Source organism: Triplophysa rosa, linkage group LG6, assembly GCF_024868665.1.
Source record: "Triplophysa rosa linkage group LG6, Trosa_1v2, whole genome shotgun sequence".
Lineage (NCBI taxonomy): Eukaryota > Metazoa > Chordata > Actinopteri > Cypriniformes > Nemacheilidae > Triplophysa > Triplophysa rosa.
This window is the reverse complement of record NC_079895.1, coordinates 11,230,116-11,251,020: the sequence shown is the minus strand read 5'-3', so window position 1 is coordinate 11,251,020 and position 20,905 is coordinate 11,230,116. Positions and strand designations below refer to the sequence as shown.

General features: G+C 37.8%; 3 protein-coding genes across 6 annotated transcripts in view; 1 reads left to right on the top strand and 2 right to left on the bottom strand.

Moving 5' to 3' along the window:
• Window positions 1-9,514, bottom strand: part of ptpn4a (protein tyrosine phosphatase non-receptor type 4a) — a 50,946-nt gene extending 41,432 nt beyond the window's left edge. The window contains exon 1 of one of the 2 annotated variants that reach the window (XM_057335289.1): window positions 9,089-9,514. The gene's annotated coding sequence lies outside the window, so the exon portion shown is untranslated. The remainder of the gene's footprint in view (window positions 1-9,088) is intronic. The other variant, XM_057335288.1, reaches the window with a different exon arrangement.
• mrasa (muscle RAS oncogene homolog a) lies at window positions 5,323-19,816 on the top strand. 2 transcript variants are annotated; one of them, XM_057335293.1, is made up of 6 exons: window positions 5,323-5,345; window positions 15,374-15,580; window positions 16,039-16,192; window positions 16,297-16,396; window positions 16,946-17,025; window positions 17,942-19,816. In XM_057335293.1, exons 2-6 carry the CDS (start codon window positions 15,388-15,390, stop codon window positions 18,039-18,041), a joined length of 627 nt encoding a protein of 208 aa, XP_057191276.1. In that variant the 5' UTR covers window positions 5,323-5,345; window positions 15,374-15,387; the 3' UTR covers window positions 18,042-19,816. The 2 variants fall into 2 exon arrangements, with proteins under 2 accessions (XP_057191276.1, XP_057191277.1); XM_057335294.1 differs by lacking the exons at window positions 5,323-5,345; window positions 16,946-17,025 and adding an exon at window positions 14,593-14,667 and having other exon boundaries at window positions 17,942-18,054.
• Window positions 10,778-12,191, bottom strand: tmem177 (transmembrane protein 177). Of its 2 annotated transcripts, none has more exons than XM_057335290.1 (2): window positions 12,138-12,191; window positions 10,778-11,869 (listed from the first exon to the last, which is right to left on the bottom strand). In XM_057335290.1, the coding sequence occupies exon 2, from the start codon at window positions 11,857-11,859 to the stop codon at window positions 10,927-10,929; it is 933 nt and encodes a 310-aa protein (XP_057191273.1). In that variant the 5' UTR covers window positions 11,860-11,869; window positions 12,138-12,191; the 3' UTR covers window positions 10,778-10,926. The 2 variants fall into 2 exon arrangements, with proteins under 2 accessions (XP_057191273.1, XP_057191274.1); XM_057335291.1 differs by lacking the exon at window positions 12,138-12,191 and adding an exon at window positions 11,963-12,129.
• Window positions 19,817-20,905: the final 1,089 nt, after the last annotated feature.

Here is a 20,905-nt window from a genome sequence, read left to right as displayed (position 1 = left end):
AGAGAAAGAGAGAGATGAGAGAGAGAGAGAGAGAGAGAGGAGAGAGAGAGAGAGAGAGAGAGAGAGAGAGAGAGAGAGAGAGAGACGTGTGCTTTATTAATGCCGCAAACATTTTGGCAGTGTGTGTGTGGAGCATTTTAAAGTGTCAGAGAAAGACACAGCACGGGACTTGCCGCACGGAAGTAAATTTCCGAATGAAAGCTGCGTCTTTACCGGTTGGTAACTTTACTTCAGACGGAAGCGGGCTGTCTGACAGTAGCCCCGCCGCTCGCGACATCCTTTGACATCATACAGTGGTCGCGCGCACACAGTTCCCTGTACTAAACAACTTGTCAAAGTATGTTCTGTGCATCCCGGCCACGAGTGCACCAGAGAACAGTCAGCTTTTGTGGGCGGAGTTTGGAGGAGAGACGTGAACTGATATGGTTGTCAGTCAGCATCAGTCAGAATTGCTTCCGTTCGGTGTTTTTTTTTCTTAAAATCATTTGGCAATGTAGCCTATAATAATCCAACAGTTTTAGTTTATTCGTATTTTTAGTTTATAGGCCTAATGTGGAATGACACTTTTCAATGAACTGTTTTGTTGTAGGGGTACAGAGTAACTTACATTACATTCTTTTAGCAGTCAGTTATAGGCCTAATTAATATAGGCTATTCAATTTTTTGTTTTAATGTATTTTGTTTTGCTCAATTTTATATGAAGTTGTATTGTATTTTATTGAAAAGCAAGACAAATTTTTAAAAGCAAATTTTGACTATTCAGTTTGTGCAATAGTGAAAAAAATGGCTTAATAAATAGAAGAAATGCAAAAAACATGTTCGGTGTTCGGTATTATTCGGCCTTCGGCCAAGTGTTTCACATCATGTTCGGCTTCGGCCAAGAATGTTAGATTCGGTGCATCCCTACTATTGTGGGCTGAAAATTTAGTTGAAAATGATAAAAAGCTTTATTTGATAAAAAAACATTTCTGTTTGGTTGAATAAAAGTAATGTTTTATATAACTTAATAATTGTCATTTTTATCTAATTTCATTAGAACTTTTAATATGTCAAACTCGAAGTCACTTTGGTTAAGCCACTAAAAGCCTGAAAAAGGGGAAAAACCCTGTTAGTTTGATCAAATTTATAAAAGAGAGATACAGCTGTACGATTATTTCCGGAAAAACACGAGCTGCTAGAGGTGGGACTAGTGGGGAGAGTGGGATTGAACTAACGTTACAGCACAAGCAAGTAACACATCATCCCTTCGTGTTTTGTACATTATGCACGTACACGCCAATTGCCAACAAAACAGACGTATGACTTAGTTTGACTCAGTGGCGTAACTTTGTTTTGAAAAGTGGTGGGGACAAAGACGACACAAACAATACTTTAATAAATTGTTTCTGTAAGAACTCGTTGGGAATATTCACGGACGTCACAAGCGCGAAACATGTAGGTGACTCCTCTAGAAAACAGTATAAACATTGCGCCGCTTCAGTGGTGTAACGTTAGTGCGAAAGACGCTTGACAAGTAATATTGACACTGCCGTGAAGCACGAATGTGTGTTTTCCCCATGTTAAGAATTTGGTGTTTGACAACCCCCTGCTAATAAGGACAAACATTCAAGTATACAGGGGAAACAGATGGAAAATAATATCTTTAAAAAATGTTATTTTCACTAATTACTACGGGCATTGCCTGATAGGTTACAAATATACAACAGACTTTCTAAATTTTGTTTTGAACTCATGAAACTACAAAGTTGTGACTTTTTCCATTTATTGGAGTTTTCTATCAAGTATCAAAATGTAATTAATCTTGCAATAGGCGATAGCAACCGCATGTCGAGAACAATAAGGACGAATATATAGCACCAAAGTGCAATTAAGCGCAAAATGTTTGGTACATGTATGACTTGAACAGCCATTTTCAAATATTTTCAACCTTTACAATCTGATATGTGATAGGGAAAAAGTTCAGCAAACAGCAGTCGCGAACCCAGGACGACATGAATCAGGTAACACTTGCTTTAAGCACTACGCAAACGGAGCAGCTAAGTTTCGTGTGCCTTTCTTACACTTTGTCTATTCCAATCCGAACATGATGGGCGGAGTTAGTATAAATAGCCTCTGCTTACAAAGCGGGCTACTTGCACGGTAAATAGACGCTCCTTATTTTTTATTTCTTACAATAAGTGGTGGGGACAAAATTGACTTTGGCAAAAAGTGGTGGGGACATGACCCACCCATCCACCCGCAAATTACGCCTATGGTTTGACTTACAGTCAAACATGCAGTTCATGTCCGGCATTTTTTAGCGCTGGGACCGCGCCATCTATCAGTTTCAAACGATCTCCAAATCCAGTGTTATATCCACTGTTTATATAACATCCATCACGTAAATGCCGTGAACAAACAGACACACCTAAACTTCACTATAGCAAGAGTAATGATCTGCAGCACAGCCCATCTTGACGGATCGCAAATAATCTTGATGGTAAGCGGGTCTCGCTCGTCGGTTGGCTCGTGGGCGGGCTCTTTCGCCTTCGCCTTGCTTTTGGCCAATAAAAGGAATAGGATCCCTTTGATGACACAGGGATCCAGAATTAGAAAAAAACTGCTGGGGGAGTGTATCAAGTACAGAAATACTACGTCATACGTCCAACTCGTTTTTTAACAAGTTGACCATGTTAAGCATAAGAAGCCAGCACGTTTAACAGTGTGAAGAAGTCAGAATGCATGACATATCATGATAGCTTCGCTTTAAAGACACACAGCAGTACAAAATAAAAATCAAATGCTAATTCCACCAAGGACAGAGTAAGTTTGCAAATGCAAGACAGATGCTGTGTAATGTGTGATGTTTCTACACCTAAATTGTAAGCAAAAGGGAAACACATTTAATGGTTTACTTCGGTCCACTGACTCCATTCCAAAAACATCAGCTTTAATGCATTCCAAGCACACAAACTGACTGCAAAGGTTAGCAAACACAGCAGAGGCCGCAAAGCCCAGGTGTCTTCTGCATAGCTTCTACATTAGCTACATAGCCATGCCGTCGGGGAGGTGGGAGCCGTCACCTATTCAAATCGATGCGCTCTTGAATAGTCTTCCGTTACATTCAACATAACTCATCTTTTTCATGGCCCTTAAAAAATTAGCAAAAATTCAATTCTGTTTTGGAATTCTTAAAGCTGAAAGGCTTTCATCAACAGAGTAAAATGTGAAATGTTTATGCCGGACACATCAATTGCAATAGCAAACCAGGTTTTCAAACACTCATCCTGTCATTCACTGTTTATAAAACAGGTAGTCCCACTCCCACCCTAAACTCCCACCTTCGGTTAAGCCTGTCAACATATCGGACTGGTCAAACAAGCATGTTTTGAAGCACCGAAGGGCTAGTGTTTAATTTTGGAAATAAACTAGCGAATGGTTAAATATCCATGTGATAAAAAAGTACTTCACCCTAACATTCTTCTTAATGTTCTATTTGGACTATGTGAATAGTAAGGAAAAATACACAGAAACTACAGATCACTGCCACATTAGCAAACTATTAGCAGCTTACGCAGGAACATTTTTATGTGTTCTCAGGTACAACCAGCCTGGAGAAAGGTTACACCAATAAGCTTCTTGGTTCCCCTGAGTCACATCGGAGCCCGCAGACTGGTCTATGCCAGACTCGTATTAATATAGAAACACAGTTTTGATTAAAACTGCACATTCCCGACGATTCTGCACAATTTACAGTAAGAGGTTTAACAGCTGAGATTTAGTCACGTGAACCTTGCACATTTCTGCTCCTACACGGGGCTGCTCCGCCGAGATGCAAATGCTCGGCAGGAACGCACATCTGCTTGAATAAAAAGACGCCTACCACAGCAATCAATATCCTATAAACGAATCTACTTCACTTCATTAGACCTAAGAATGCCTCCCTTGGGCCGGAGACCGTAAAAAGCATTTTAAAGCACTTCAGTAATGGAGACTACAGCTGAGAAGAAGGTTAGCTCAGACGAGATGTTCTGTATTCATTATACGTCCCTAGATGAGGGACACCCGGATCAATAGGCGCTGTGTGTAACTACACAGTTAACTTGAGCCTCGAGCCCTTTGCAGGGATCTGTTGCATGTTGGAAACCCCCAACGACATTTTCTCTCATTCGTCTTGATACAGATGACTCAGGAGACTGACGTGTTACTCTGTCCATTAGCCCGCAGCATCTTCATCATCGATATGTAAGGGGTGACTCATGAAACACGGACAAACCAGATGACGTCACAAAATCATTTCACAGGAAAACCCATGTTATTAAAGAGGTGAAATCACTGTATTGGCTTTGAATTATGTATTGCTTTTTGAAAGCACTGGCACCTAGACAAAAATGTTATTGCTCAGAGGATGCTATATTTTTTTAGGCGATTTGATGGAGTTCTCACTCAATTGTTTCTCCAACATAGAATAAAAATAGACATAGAAAACTAAAAATAGACAGAAAATGGAAACAAATGGAGCTGTAAAATAAACATAGACTGTACAGGTAAAATAATCTGGATTTGGAAAAATCCATTGGATTTGATGAGATAATTTCATATTGAGGTAAGAGGTTCATATTTAAGTCTTCAATAATACTTAAATTTGATTGCAGACTTGGCAAATCTGAGCTAAGTTTGTGACATTGTTGAGCTATATTCTAAAAATGTAATATAGACATAGGATTTCTTGGTCTTTTCCTCAAGAGAAATATCTGACAAAAGTTTTGCTTTGCTCTCTATATTTAATTTAATTGATGTCCATGGAAAATAAATGAGAAATTAAAGAGATTTAATCCGTTTTTTTTTCTCTTATGGGCATTTTATTAAGTACACTTAAAGCTTAATGCAAAATGTAATTTATTAATAGTAGTAACACTTAACACTTAAATGTGTCTGATATGTTTTTGTTTGTTAATAAAGTTAAGTATGATCCGATTCAAATTGTAAAATTGTGGCAAACCTCTATAAACCTAAAGACATTTACAGTTACATACACATTGCTGAACACCCGAACACAAACAACAACAAAGTATCTCTATTAAAATCCCCACAATGAAGACATCTGCAACATTGCCAACATTTTACTGCAGACACATGAACAGAACTGGACAAATGCAGAAAGCTTAGAACAGCCCACACATACACTAATAATAAGGGTTACTCCATGTTGCAAGTCAGCATGCTTGCAGTTTGTTAAATTCCCAGATCGGGAGAACAAACATAGAACTTTCCTCTACAGCGGGCGGCCGATAGCAGCCCACATAAACACTGTAATGTACAGCGAGTGTGTTTTCTGGCGGAGGTGGGCGTATCTCCTGACTCAGGTGAGTACACACGCTTTTAAACTTCATCTACAGAAGCGTGTAACCAGGTCTTACGAGCACAACCCAGCCGATCTCTGACATTTTTGCAGCCTTTGGATACATTTGGCACAGTAACCACAAATGCAACTAATTGAGGAAGTAAAAAGGAATAGAGTGATTTTCCAACCGCAATGCTTCAGAGCCATTTAAATGTGGATGAGGAATCGAAAAAAAAACAATTCGGACAGTAGGAGATTTTAAGGGAAAGAGCTTTGTTTATTATGAATTTTTATTGTACATTACCACAAGCCCCATTTTATTCCCGTTTGTCAGTCTGATGAGAGTTTGTTTAAATCAAATCATGTTTACCTGTCTGTCTACATACCGATAAAAGCTCTTCTTAGTTAAGGTGTTGTTTTTACAAAGTACTCCAAAGACATGCATTGATGCATTCAATGCTTTATCAGAAACACTGGATGCATTAAAGGGACATGACTAATGCATGAACCACAGCAGTTTTGCTAAGTTTATATCATGTGATTGATGCTTTCCATAACAGCTCCACATCAGGGCACAACGTGCAAGTACAGTCATACTGTTATAAAGCTCACTTCCCGCACACCTAGTGATACCATCTGTAATCTGTCTGCCTACATTCAAATGAACTACAAGTTGTGAAAACTCCAAGTGGCACTTCTATGATTTTCCTCTATGGCTCTGTAATTAAAATAAGGTCACTCAAGTTAGAATCAAAGCTGTGCAACTTGTAAAACTTAACATCTCATATAACATGTCAATAAAACGACATTTAATTCAACTTCCTACTTAATAAGTGCACATATTGAGGGCCAAGTTAAGAGTTTTCTTAGAAAACAAAACCATGGCTAAATTAAAGGGTTGTGTTCTAACATTATTTACAGGATTTTCCTATTTCATATACTATAATTTGTGTATCCTTAAAATCCAGATATTTTAGTTTATTGGTGAGAACTATTCTACAATGCAATGCATCATGCATCTGTTTCTATTGCTTACAAGCCAAGGTTATGGATTTGAACAGACCTCCAACCCTAAGCATTACAATATTCTTCAAATTATGCAGCTTGTTCTAGAGAGGTGACCAGCAACTGCACAGCAACGCACTAAAACCCACTCAGTACAAAGAAAGAGCACAAAGACAGCATCCATCAAACACTGAAAATTATAATGAATGTAGCACAAACTATCACAGTTGTGTGCATAAACACATTAAGCTTTAACTTCAAAGTAACTGACATGAGTTTAATGTAAATGTTACGTGGAAATCCATGCACAAGACATACAGACACACGCTGTTAAATCAGAGGGACACAAAGAGCAAACTGATGAAGCGGAATTGTTAAAAAAAAAAGGACTTCCTCTTTCCTCAACAAGAATTTCAGTTATTAATACTTAAAAGATCTCATCGTCTCTTTGAGACATGAGACTTGCATTTAAAATGAGGGGAAAAAGGAGGCCGTCTATTTTTATCTTTCTGAGTTTAGATGCAGACATGCAAAAGAAGCCATTGAAACGCAGCGGGGAATCTTTAGCATCAGTTTTTAACATATACTACACCAGGATGCCGTTGGGACATCTAAATCACACTAGAATGCAATATAATACATCATCTTTAACAGAGAATTTCATCTTAGTGCTGCATTGTAGTCCTGCAATATTTATACAGACCAAAAAAAGATCTGGAGCGAAAAAACAGTGGCTACATTTATTACAGTATTTTGGTGTATTGCACTGGTCTGTTGCTGCAATTTTTATTGACTTGGTTCTTTGTAAATGTTGTAATATTAAAAGACGTACAGACAATGCTACATAATATTTAGGCAAGCTCAGTGATTTCTCATCCTCACCACTATAATAAGCATTAAATATAAATCATAAGATAAACACTTTACTTCCTGTCCATAGAGTGATATAAATCTCATAAATGGAAAGCTTTTCCCTTTAATTGTGGAACACTAACCACAAAAATCTGATGCTCTCGGTGATTTTCTCAGGGCTGAGTGTGTGTTTGGTGACAGCAGAAGGAAGCTACACCTAGCTTTATAATTAACCAAATATACGATGTGGATTGGACAGTATATGCTACAGCATCTATGTCAGGAAAATGGAATGGATCATCCCACAGACAATTTACACTTTGTTTGTACTAAAATGTACCATAGTTTTGGTCAAACAACTTTGATTGAAGAAGCGAGTCTGTGACAGACGGATTTCTACACACAGCTGTGTTTTGCGTCTGTGTTTTTTGCTGGAACGCATGTGACATGTGGTTGGCGATATGTTTTGGACTGCCACATGAGCAGTCACACTACAACAGTGCTGACAGAACACACGCTATTCACAACACCAAAGCCAGTCATCCACCTCATACCTTTTGAAATATAGCATAGCTTTCATTTCTTTAGGGACGTCTTCGATGGACCTGACACCAGCATATTGGTAATATGACAGCGGATTATTCTGTAACTTTGGCTGTCATTTTATAAATTCCTGAATGTTTATGCAAAGGTTTGTCATTCAGAAAGACGGCATATAAATCAACACATCAAACTGTGAAGAAGATACTTTCAGAAAATAACAACAAGCTCAATCTCAAAAATGAATACATGGTGCTAATATCCCCTGAAAACTTAACACATAATGTAGGTGCTTCAGTCAGAAGGTTGGTAGGTACTCTCAAAGCAATATGCTTAGTCAGGCAATGTGGTTTCCTATATTGAGATCATGGGCAGGTGTTGCCATTTCCAACTGTCTGGACACCTGCCTCCTGTTACCCCCTCTTCAAACCCCCCAAATTCAGCTCTGTACGGCCTTGGCTCAGGTGCTCAGAAATGCATGCCAGGGCCGGGCCCTCACTGCAGGCCTCGCTCCCCTAACAGCTGACACCCTAAAATGAGCAGCACTGCTCCTGTATAAAATCCACCCAATGAGATTTCCAGCGAATGTCCCTGAGAACCAGAATCCCAAAACATATTTACATACATTTATATGATCATATGTCAAAATGTTCTGTGTAGAGACGGTGTAAAGTCTACTGTACTGTGCACTGTTTATAATATACATACTGTGTGTATTACGCACAGCATCTGTTTGATGTTTTTGCATAAAATTGTCCTTTTCAAGACCGAAATAGCACATTATCAACGTATCTATTACTGTACTCGTGCCTACATGAACGTGTAAGAATGTTAAGGCTGAATACCGAACAACTGGTTATTTCGCCTCGTGTTTCACCTATCCCTATCACGTCAACTCGATTGGGTCACGTGTCTCGTCACACACTGACATGTACCTGGCAACAGTGATGACGTCACTGCCATGTCAGATATAAAACGCCAGTGACCACATAAACACGTCTTTGACTTCCCAATCTCTGAACATTTCAGTTCGTGTTAACCAATATAAACTCGGAAACGGTGTTTGGTCTATTAATCATAATAATGATAATACACCTGATAAACAATAATGCAAATCTCCCACCAAAACACTGGTGTCGGGCTAAATACTGTCCTCCAGAAGCAAGGCTCAAGCTGTCTGTAACGTCCTCAACTACGGGTACAGGTACAATCCAACAAACACTAAATGTAAAAATATAATACATTGTAGTTATATACCGTTGCTGTTTTATTTGAAGAAACAAATTAACTTTGGATAGTACAAGACAACGTTTTAGCATAGAAATTCACCACCAGAAAACAAATGCAAAGTGACATGGAGAAGCTTACCGTCATAAACTGCTCCAGGGGTGTCCAGTTTTATAAGTGAATCTTATTTCGAAAGATACCCAAGGCGAAGTAGCGGAGACCCCTGCTCAGACCAGCAGCAACCCCATACCGACCCACTCCAGCCCAGCCCAGCACACACAGTCAACTCAACGGGGCCTCCGGGTTCAAATAATCCAACATAAACCCAATTCTGTAAAACCAATAAGCGACGACACCTAACAATCCAGTGAGTGGACCACTAGGGCTACTGAAGAGATTTCTCGGGGAAATAATAACGCATTCCCCACTCCTTTGATCGACACATCGGGATCGGTGACTTTCTCAGCTCGCGTCTCCGTTCACGGTTCTGTTACATTGTACCAGTAGCTGAAGCAACAGCAGTGCTGAGTGTTACATTGTAACATGGCGCGGCGTCTCTCAACAGCGCCACCAGAGGTCGGGGGTGGAGTCACAACCTGAAGAGGCGGGGCATTTGCTGTACAGTAAAGCTGTAAGAAAGAAGACCTATTATTTTCAATTATCCATAACAACCTAAACGAAAATCTGTGGCGATACTGAGGTGCAGTGATGGTGTCAAATGGTGATGGCCAGGTACTTAAATATACACCAAGATATTAAGTGAATGACCATATTTATGCACATATTTTGTGTTATGTGTATTTGTATATTTATATAAATACATAGCCAACCGTATATACACATAAATAATTTAAATTTGGTCATTTTGAATATCACAGACATAACTGGACCATTATCATTTTTATCTGCTATTATGGATAGGCTAATAGGTTTTTTATACAAATACATAATTGCACAAACAGCATTTCGGATAATGAAAACAGTAATGCTATTTACAGGTTTGTTTAATTCGAGCGTAAATAATGATGATATTTTCCATGTATTGGTTTCTGAAAATCCCAAATCCTAGCAGAATATGGCATTAGTGACACCTTGTGGCTGAATCGTGTTAATGCTTATTATAGCTCGTGATTGACACAACAGATTGAGCTATTCAAATGAGTAAGAATACTTAAAATAAAAAAATATTTATATCTGAAATATATGTTTATGGTTTTAGTTTTGTATAAAATCACCCACAGTTATAACTTGAATGTGGATAAAAAAATAATGCTAGAAAAATATACAAAAATAAATCTATAAGTCCATAAGTGCCTCAGCAAGACTTTTCAAACAACTTCTATGCCAGCCATTCTCTGTCTGTCACACACCTTTCCATAAAAATACCACCACAAGCTACTTTATGTATTTTAAATATTGTTTCATGGTCTTAAATATTTCACGGCAAATGTATGATAAACAGCTTTAGGGTTGCACTGAAAGATACTCTTAGGACCAATGAAACTGATTCGGGCCAATAATTTTCTTTGTGATATCACATAATAGTATCTCACCACTAAACAGTATATTGACAGTGACATCAGAGAAGAACAATTTATTTGCATTGGTCCTGAGTTCTGTTTGCAAACGATTTATTAAGTAAATGCATAAAGAAGCAATCTATATTTAAAAACTACTCTTACTCATTATACAAAAAAAAAACTATAATTAATTGTGAATTATTATGTGTGTTAAATAATTTGTCATGTGTTGTCAAAGTAATTTTTGTAATCAATCTGAGGTCGGTTTTAGGTTGGTTTGAAACCATACATACAGTAAATAGTTACACAATAAGATTATAAATTATTTATTCAGGTTCACAGCAACTGTACCAGTTAGATAAATATCTGAGTTTCCAGTCCAAGATTTTGTGGGCATCAAAAGCCATTTCCTCACATGTACTATCTATAAATAATAGATAATGCTATCTATTTTGCAGTTTATATTTTCTCTTTTTTCAAAAGATTTAAAATCCCGTCTCGTCTAGATGTATAAGGGGCATGTCTGAGTTTCAGAAGATGACTGGGAAACAAGTTTCCACTGGGGGCGTACAACTCTTCCCCTGTAGGACCCATCAGAGTGCGCAGGGTCCTGTTCCGTGTCAAGATTTTCTCATAAAACTCTACGCCACCTTTCGCGTAGTTGCTAGACAGGCACGCTGCACGGCGGTCCGAGCTGTAGTCCAACCACTGACTTAGAGCATCAGAGGCCAAGACATATGAGATGGCTCCCAAACCAAGCGCAACCACATTAACACAAGCTCTAGGGATGATGGACCCAGCATGAAGACCGAAGATTTGCTTGAGCGCTACGTTATATACACAAGCCCCTGCGAGACATGCTGGAGCCACTGCAGCGTGTATCACCGGACCCCCAGTCCCCAGCCGAACTACTTCTCGGGCTATAGCAAACTTCTGTGCCTCCGGAGAGAACACCAGGGAATTTTTGAGAGTGGTACCCAATTCGCTGTCCCATTCCACCTCTTTGCCATTGATAAGAATAGTGCGGTTAGTGATGCCCGATGGATCATCAGTGGTGCTGTTGAAGTTGGCAGGAATACCTATCTGTGTTCCAGAGGGAGGCCACGGAACACCTGCCCCTACAGGATGAAACCCAAAGGCAGCAAAGGCATGGAAGTTATCAGGAGAGTTGACAGCACAATCTTTAAGAACCTCTTGAAAGAGATTACTGAGCTTCTCAGACAGGCTGGCTGGTTCTCCTTTGTGCCAAGCCTGGTACACTTTTCTGTATGTATGATCTGGGAAAACATGATAGAAAATGTTGGCAGAGAAAACGCCACCACATCCAACAAGGAGCAAAGGCGTCCTATACTTCTGAATCAATGCCGAGAATCTTAAAAAAGGCGAGGCCATTTCTTCTGTTCTGTTGAACACAGAAACAAATCGTCAGGTAAAAATATACATTTTTACATTTAATTTCATTCTGTGTGTGTGTTGCCTAATCTCATTAACCTACCGCGTTTAACTGTTACATGAATCACGTTTTACTAAACTGAATGTCTCGCAAGGCCAATAACCAAGAAATGTTTTCCTACCCCAAAAAATATTTTGAGCTATGTCTAAACAAATATATGAAAAGACTTCAAATGACCTAACTGGTTAAGTGCATAACATAGAACAAAATTCCTTACTTCCTACTTTGTGTTCATCTCACAAGGACAGCACGCTGACTGTTATGGTAACACATGCCGTAAGGTAAGAGCACATTACGACAGTTTTACGTTAGTACTTGGACCCAATAGAAATAGAATAGAGTGAAGTTACATATTTAACACGCGTATTTTAACGTATTATCACGTATGCCTGTATTATTAAGTCGAGTGCTTTTAATTAAAGCATAAGAAAATTAACTTCATTTTCAATGCTGTCCGTTTTTACTTTTCTCAGTGGTGTAAAGGATCACAGTCTGTAACTGAACTTTCTATAAGACATTTTATTTAAATTATCAGACAGCGGCATGTCGGGTTATATTTTGGATTAATTACATACAAAGCCTCGATACAATATAAAAATGTAAGATAACCCAATAGGGTTCCGATTTTTGAGCCACCGAGCGCCCCCTGTTGGAAAGCACATATCACTGTGAAGCTATTCTGTCCAATGAGGAGCAAATGTAATTTCTTTGACGAGAACTCTCAGCTACACCGATAAACTGCGTATTATTGCAGTAGAATGTCCGTCCATATCTAAATTTTTACAATTTTAATATAAAATGGTGCCCACTTTATAAGTGTCCTGCAAACAAAAAAGGCTAAAGCTCTTTATGTTATGCCTGTAAATGAGTCACGTGTAATTGAATAAAGCTTACTATTGTGCCGATTATATAATGTTCAGATAGCAAAACCAAATATTAAAACTTTACCAAATGACACATGTTGCTGTTGATTTCCTGTGGGCCTTGTTTCTAATTACTGGTAAAGTTTAGTATTTGTTTTAAACCTTTGAATATAGGAAACTAAGCTGCCCCTTTAAAGGTGATGATGAAACTTTCATCACAGGGGAATATCCATTTGCCTGTGTGGTGAATGTTTTGCGATTTGTGATGCGTTTTTAATGATTTAAAGTAGACAATTTGTTCAGGTTTGTTTGTAGCATGCAATACTGGATGCGAAATAAATAAATGCAATATAAACACTGTCACATTAAAGCTACAGTTTGTAAAAACCGCCGTTAGAGGGCGCACGATCAAAACAAAACAATGGCGCAGCTTGATGACGCTCTGAATGAGTGTGGAATGATGGGATCTGTTGTCTTCAACTCCACCGCTGATGGCCATCAATCACACGGGAATGAGAAATCATGTTAGTGGATGAGGTTGCATGGGGTTGACTACTACGAATGTTGCTGTCAGATAAGGTTCCCCTGTGTTGAATAAGAAAATAAATATGCGCCTCAATCCAACAACCTGTTGTCTTTAAAGCAATCACACTAACCACAGGATCTCTGGGCCTTTGGATTGGAACCAGAATGAATGTGGATCCTTTAAAGGCTATGCGTTGCTAATCATAGCATGGAGAATGTTATCTGATGGCTGAAAATGTTACTGTCAGATACTGTTCCCCTTGTGTCCCATTAAATAGAAAGTTCATACTTGTCCCACATTAACACTGATGACTTTTAAAACCACAACAAGTAGATTATCTGAATTCAAGCCTGATATTACTAAATTTTCCATCAAAGCAGGAGAACATATCCCGAAAACCAAGAATGTTCCTGTTAGGTAAGATTCCCATGTTTAAAATGAAAAGCACAATTTATTAAAGGGGTAATCCACAGGCAAATCCAAGCGCAGGCAAATGTCATATACAGAAAGACAGTACAAAATCCAGGGCAAAACAGAAAACTGGGTGACAAAAAGCAACTGCAAGCGAGGAATGATTGAGAAAATCGGGTTTAAATAGACAGAACAAACAGGATAAGGAGACAGGTGAATGTGATTGACAATAATGAGTCCGGGCAAAGGTTAATGGGAAATGTAGTGTGCTATAGCAGTCTGGGTGATGTGGGGAGTGCCCTCTGGTGACGGGTGTGACAAGGTGTTTATCATTAATAACTCAATCATCACTTGATTTATCACTTGATGTCAAGTCAACGTTGGATTTTGACGTCAATCAAATTTTCATTTCAGCCCAATGTTGTTAATGTTGGAGTCCAACGTCCTTCTGATGTTAAAAACTGACAGACTGTGCCAGGAGAGACAAAAGGCTAATCCTCATTTCTTTGAAGGGGAAGATTTTACTTCGAATTTCAGTCTGGTTACTTAAGGTTTTAATCGTAGGGAAAGGTGCACGTTAACATTCTTCAGAGAGAAAAAAGTAATGCATGGTTGAAACAGCATAATAGTAAACCATTACCAATTTTTCATTTTTGAGTGACCTGTTTCTTTAAAAACTGTTAGACTGTTAGATGGTCAGTTTAAGGACTTTCTCTGGGGTGTGTCTGTCCAGAGGTGTCTCACAGTTCACTCAAACCAGGCCTGGTGGAAATAGGAAGTAAATTTACTCCTTCCTCACATTGTGGGCCGCCGGAAGGGGTGGCCGATTCCCACTGACAGACTTTTCCTTCTAAGCAGCCCATAGCGCCCTGCTCACAAGCTGGGTAAACGCTTCCATTTTAGCCTAGCTGCTCTCAAGACAAGTCCTAGAGAAAGAATATTTTTAGGTAAGAGAAATTGATTTTTTTTATAAGTCAAGAGAAAACTGGTTACACTGTTCAGAACGGTGACTTTAGGACATTGGGTTCTTTTGTTATTTGTTGTATTTTTTCACTGTTATTGTTGTAACTGTAAGTTTTCTTGTGGTGATTCACCTTTATTTGCATAAGATGGACCTCATTCGGTCTTCTCTGGTTTGCTCCTACAATGAATTTGATTTGATTTTTAGTAATTGTAGTGAAATTGAGTGACTTGCAAAAATGCTGTTTAACAGTTTTATTACACTAAACATTAGCACAACATACTTTACACTTACTGCTATCTTCACATTGAACTAGAAACTTAATTTTACTTCATTTCAAAACTTTATGTGTAAGAGTGTAACTCTATGTGACTGTAATAAACAAATAAAACAGACCTAGGCGTGGAAGTTAGTTTTTTGCAGAAAATAGCTGCAATTAGAACCACACAGTCTGAGTCTTGACCATATCCTTAGTAGTTATCCCTCTCTCTTAAATTAGCTCTCTCAGTCTAAATTAGACTGCAGAACTGTTCCCAACCCACAGAAACCCTCATCAAACTTTTTAAATTAGCACCTTTAGCTATATTATTCCACATGAAATGTGAAAGTGCTCATCAGCTGTCATCTACCCAACACTTAGGCTTAAATTATGAGGGATAACATTCTCTCTCTCTTTTTCTCACTCTTCATAGGTATTGCTGTTATCATGGCAACCAGTGCGGTCCCTAGCGACAACCTCCCGACATATAAATTGGTGGTTGTAGGAGATGGAGGCGTGGGGAAGAGTGCCCTCACCATCCAGTTTTTCCAGAAGATTTTTGTGCCAGACTATGATCCCACTATTGAGGATTCCTATTTGAAACACACAGAAATTGATGGCCAGTGGGCTATCTTGGATGGTACGAGCTATTTCATTTGTGAATTTTTTACATTTACAATTTAAGTGTTCGTAAAGCATTTTGTGTATTTGTAAACGTAATTGTATGTCAGGCTTTAGCGTCTTTATGGGCTGGGCAATCATTTTTTATGATTTCTGTTTTTTGTGTGCTTTTGCTCTAAAATAAATCAAAAGATAATTTTACTTTTTCCCTAATTAAATAAGCATGAATTGAGTAGAACATTCAAAATGTTTAGTGAAAACGCATTTATCACAGTCACCCCTGCTAAAACATCTAGACGGAAGCTGACTTTAAATGCTTTCAGGCTGGGTTAAGATGGTCATCAGTTGACATTAGACTAATGCTCAGCTGGTGGGGCAGATGTTGACCTTGCGTGACCTTTGCGTGGCTTTTCCAGGAAGATAGTTTTATATACATTTTATCACATTATCTTTTCACTAATACTAATCTTTTTGCAGTTCTAGACACAGCAGGTCAAGAGGAATTCAGTGCCATGCGAGAGCAGTACATGAGAACTGGTGATGGTTTCCTCATTGTGTTTTCTGTTACTGACAAGGCCAGCTTTGAACATGTTGATCGATTTCACCAGCTCATCCTACGAGTGAAAGACCGGTCAGAACTCTATACAATTCAAGACCATCTTTTCACCAACTTGACATCACAAATTTCTTTCACAAAGGCTGTATATATTTTGTTTTATTTCATGTCTTCACCAGAGAGTCTTTCCCAATGGTTTTGGTAGCTAACAAAGTTGACCTGGTACATCTGAGGAAAGTGACAAATGAACAGGGCTCTGAGATGGCCACCAAACACAACGTGAGTCTGAAACACCAGAGCAAATATTACACAAACCTGAGCACTACTTTACTACTAAATTTACTACATTTAATTAAACAGATTTTTTGTTATGGTGCTTTACACAAATCCCATACATTATTAAACAGAACCAACCAATCAATTTCAATTGATGTTTGAACCTAATGAAGATTGTAGCCCATGTCAGAAAGGCAAAAATGAGCTCTTTTTGGTCTTGAAAACCCAATACAGATTTCTAATGACTAACACGTAATGGGATTTGGTTAGTTTACCCCCAAAATTATTATTTCCGTCTTTATAGCTCGCCTTCATGTAGTTAGTGATATCATTTCTTCTCTGAAAGACAGACAAAAAAGGAATTTACATACTGTGGAAATTAGTATGCAGATTATGTTACACTCCAGAAATAACAAAAAATATTTTTGGAATATAGCACAGAAGTGGATGGACGAATATTTGGTGCTTTTTGTCGTTCTTATTTTAGCTTACAAAAATGTGGGTAAGAATTATGAAATATGTGGTTATTTCTTGCATTTTATATGACTTCAGATTAGCTACATTGAAACAAGTGCCAAGGATCCCGCAATGAATGTGGAAAGAGCTTTTCATGAATTGGTCAGAGTTATCAGGTGAATAAAGCTTGTCATCTCAACTTTGAATGTGACATTTGTCAAAGATATTGTACTTATATAGAAAAGTAAAGTAAAAAAAGTGAACGATGTGAACGATGAAAAGTAGGATACAGATGATAAAATATGTTAAAATCTAGTTGGCATTCTTTCTATAATAGATGGTTTGAAAGCAACAACATAAACAAACGTTACTCCGCATACATGCTTTTGTGCACTCTTAAAAATAAAGGTGCTTAAAAGGTAGCCCCCATAGAAGAACCATTCAATGAAAGGTTCTTTAAACCATGTTCTTCATACCATTTTATAATTTGAAGAACCTTTTTTCACCACAAAGAACCTTTTGTGAAACAGAAGTTGTTGTTTATAGAAGTTAAAGGTTGTTTATGGAACCATTTAGACAAAAAAGGTTCTTCAATGGCATCGCGAAGCACCTTTATTTTAAGAGTGTGGCCTAAACTTAACTTCCGGTACACACCCGCAAAAAAAACAAGAGTCCCTGCAGATTGTTTCTGAAAACAAGCAAAAGAAATAACAAGTAAATTACATTAGCTAGCAAGATAAAAGTATCTCTAGTCTGCAGTATTATTTTGGGTTACCAGTAGAAGAACCCTTACTTGGCTAAACAGAAATGCGACAAAGTTACAAGGCCATTCAATACAATTATTATACAATAAAATATTAATATAAATATAAAGAAATTATAAATAGTTTTATTATTAGCCACTAGCCAGACCGATCAACAAACACAGACCAGAAGTTAACTTCATGCCAGGCTTGTGCAACCGATGAAACCGTCTATACAGAACAATTTCTGACCATTTTATGTGTGCAGTTCAATTTGAATGTAGAAATTTATTGGGAAGTCATCTTTTAAAGTGAACTGACACTCTCATTCTTGCTTTTACATTTTTAGGCAACAGATTCCAGAGAGTAGTCTGAAAAAGAAGAAAAACATGAAATGGCGTGGGGAAAGAGCCATAAATTCTCACAGACTTCACTGTGTGATATTGTGACTACCTCTACTGTTACAGTAAAATCATTTTTAGCATTTGGTGCAATAAACAGCCAAGAAGACTGACTGGAAAATGGAAATCTACACTAATTAGAGGACCACAGACTTTGACTATCAAAACCCATCAAACATGAAGTCAGACGGTCAAAAAAAGTTAAACTTTATTTATAAAGCACGTTGTTTGCCAATGTACAGGCAATCTCTTCCTGTCTCAGGGAAGCACATTAGGGGACATACAGTAGGACATAGTGTGTGATTTTGCCCATGGATATTGTTGTAAAAGAATCACTCAGCTCTTTCAGATGCTTGGTTTAAGGGTTTAAGCATTGCGGGAGTCTTTTAAAAACTGTGCCTGATGTGCATGCATGATTGCTGTGCAAAGCTTTTTGAGCATGTGCAGGGATGGTTGGAAGTTGTTGTCCAGGGGGTTCCGTCAGAAGAACTCAAATCTGCCTTACTAATGAATATTTATTGCCATGTTTGAGGGAAATTGTAGCAGGAGTGTAGCTGTAGTAGAGTTTCTTTATGATGAGGACACTTTTGTGTCATGGGGGTGTTTGATATTTCCCCAGAATGGTGTTTAGTGTTAAGCACAAACAGTACTGAACCAAATAAAGGTCCCATTTGCACTAGCACACAAATGCAAGTCATTTGGCACTTTTCCAGGAGGGCATGTTATTTACTCATGGGGTCGTTTGCTGTATGCTGCGATGGCAAATTTATGCAGTGTTTTGTGGTTTTGTTAAAGGCACATTAATGTTTGGGTCTCTTGCGATGTCTTTCGTAATACACAATTTGTAATGCTGTCAGATATCACTGAAATAGGTGTCTAGAGAAATCACACCTTTCACACAGTCTTAGTCTTGGACTCTCTAAGAGACAACACACAGCTATGTGCAATAAAGTTTTTAGTATAGCATTAAAATGTAAAAATCATTTGAAATCATTTGGCCTTATTACAAATGCATTCAAGCAATTTACCAAAATACATTTTAATCATTTAATTAATGCAACCCTTGCACGGTTCATTTTTTTATTGGTAAATCACATGAAGCACACAGTAATTTCTAAGAGCCATGCTTCCAATGCCAATGAGTTCAGTTCTGTATACATGGGGTCAGATTTGATCCCGGTCCAAACCCATGTTATAATACATCTGGACCAGGTTTGTTGACCATTATTTATTGTTTACATAATGTACTGCTTTGCCATAAGTGAAGAAATAAAGACTCTTGTTATTCAAACAAGCTTATCATTCTGTGGTCCAACAATTGTTAATGAAAACCGGAGTTGTTTGTATATTAAGAAATTATCTCAATGTCAGATGATAAGACACATAGTTTTTTATTGGATGTCACTTGTTTTACAGTACTGTATGTGGTATTTAATTAAGTTGTCATCTCTATAAACATCCCTCTCCTAACAAACATTTGATATTGTTCTGCAACAAATGTTTCAATTATGCGGTTTCTTGTTTGTATTCTTTCACACACTGATAAGACTGGAAGTGTTGCAATGTGTATGTCATTATAAAAGAAGGATCTGATTTGTTTGAATACAAATACAAATGAAATTGGAGAGATGAGCATTTTAAGATGGATTGTTAGAGAGAGGTTTTATTGAATTGAATTTTTACCAAGTGTTGTGACGGAGTTGTTTGAAACTCAACAATAAGGATTTTCTTTCTGCTGCCCAATGTGACAGGTTTTTCAGATTTTTACTTGCTCTGCCTATATTCTCACAGATGAGAATATACTTATTTTTTTACTTTGAGACAGAAATCTATTAAAACAAAAAAGTGCATTCCTTGATAAATAGCGTAGCCCTCCTGACCCAGGGTCAGCCTAAATGTTGAGCTCTCACATGCAGTGGGTCAAATGTGTGTAACAGCAGATGGCAGCAAAGCAAAGATATTTTCAGAAACAGGATTCATTCATGGCTCAAAATAAATTTGATTCTGCCCTAAACAGCCATCACAATCATTCATTACTACTTCTGTCAATGGTGTGTTGTGTTGTGTGTGACAGGAATTGATGGGGTGAAGGGTAGGAGGAGGTGACCAAACTCAATCACAGCTTGCCAGATCATGTGAATTAACCACTAGGTCACGGCTTCAATCTGAAATCTGTACAAGAGATTGAAACTCAGACACTGACCCTGAACACTGCGCTGTGTTAATTGGATGGCAAAAGGTCCAAAGCTGACTTGAAAACAATATGACATGTCTTAAAGAGAAAAAGGTTTGGATTTACCATCAGAATCTGCAGCTGTCATTTAAAAAAAAGGCTATGTATTTGACTTGATGAGTCTAGGTTGCATTGTATAATGTACTGTGCTTCATATCTTTTTCTGTGCATTTGATATTCATGGATATTAATATAGAAAAAGTCTGGCCAAATGCTAAATGAATGTGAAATAAAAAGGAGCATTTTAAAATGATAAAATGAGTTGAAACGTTATCCACGTTGCTCTTAAAATATTAAATAAATATTTATAGTAATATATAAAATATATTGTTATTTGAAATTTGGGAGAAATGTTGTTAGTTGAATTTTTTCCCCGCAGCTATACATGTCAGCTATTATGGTGTTGTTATGCATAAAGGGGTCATGTGTCAAAATTAAAATATTTCCTCATTACATTTATGGGTGGGTGGCCATTCAAAGAGATAAAGCAGGGAATAGACGAAGGGGACAAGACAGCAGGGTTAATAAAACTCAGAAGAAGCTCAAATTGGATGAATGTCATGTTTTACCTGACAGATAATAATTATAAACATAAAGCATACATTTCTTTTAGGTACTGTTTATCAGTACTATTGTACAATATACGTGTGTTATCCACCAGGCCGTGCTTCTAACTGTT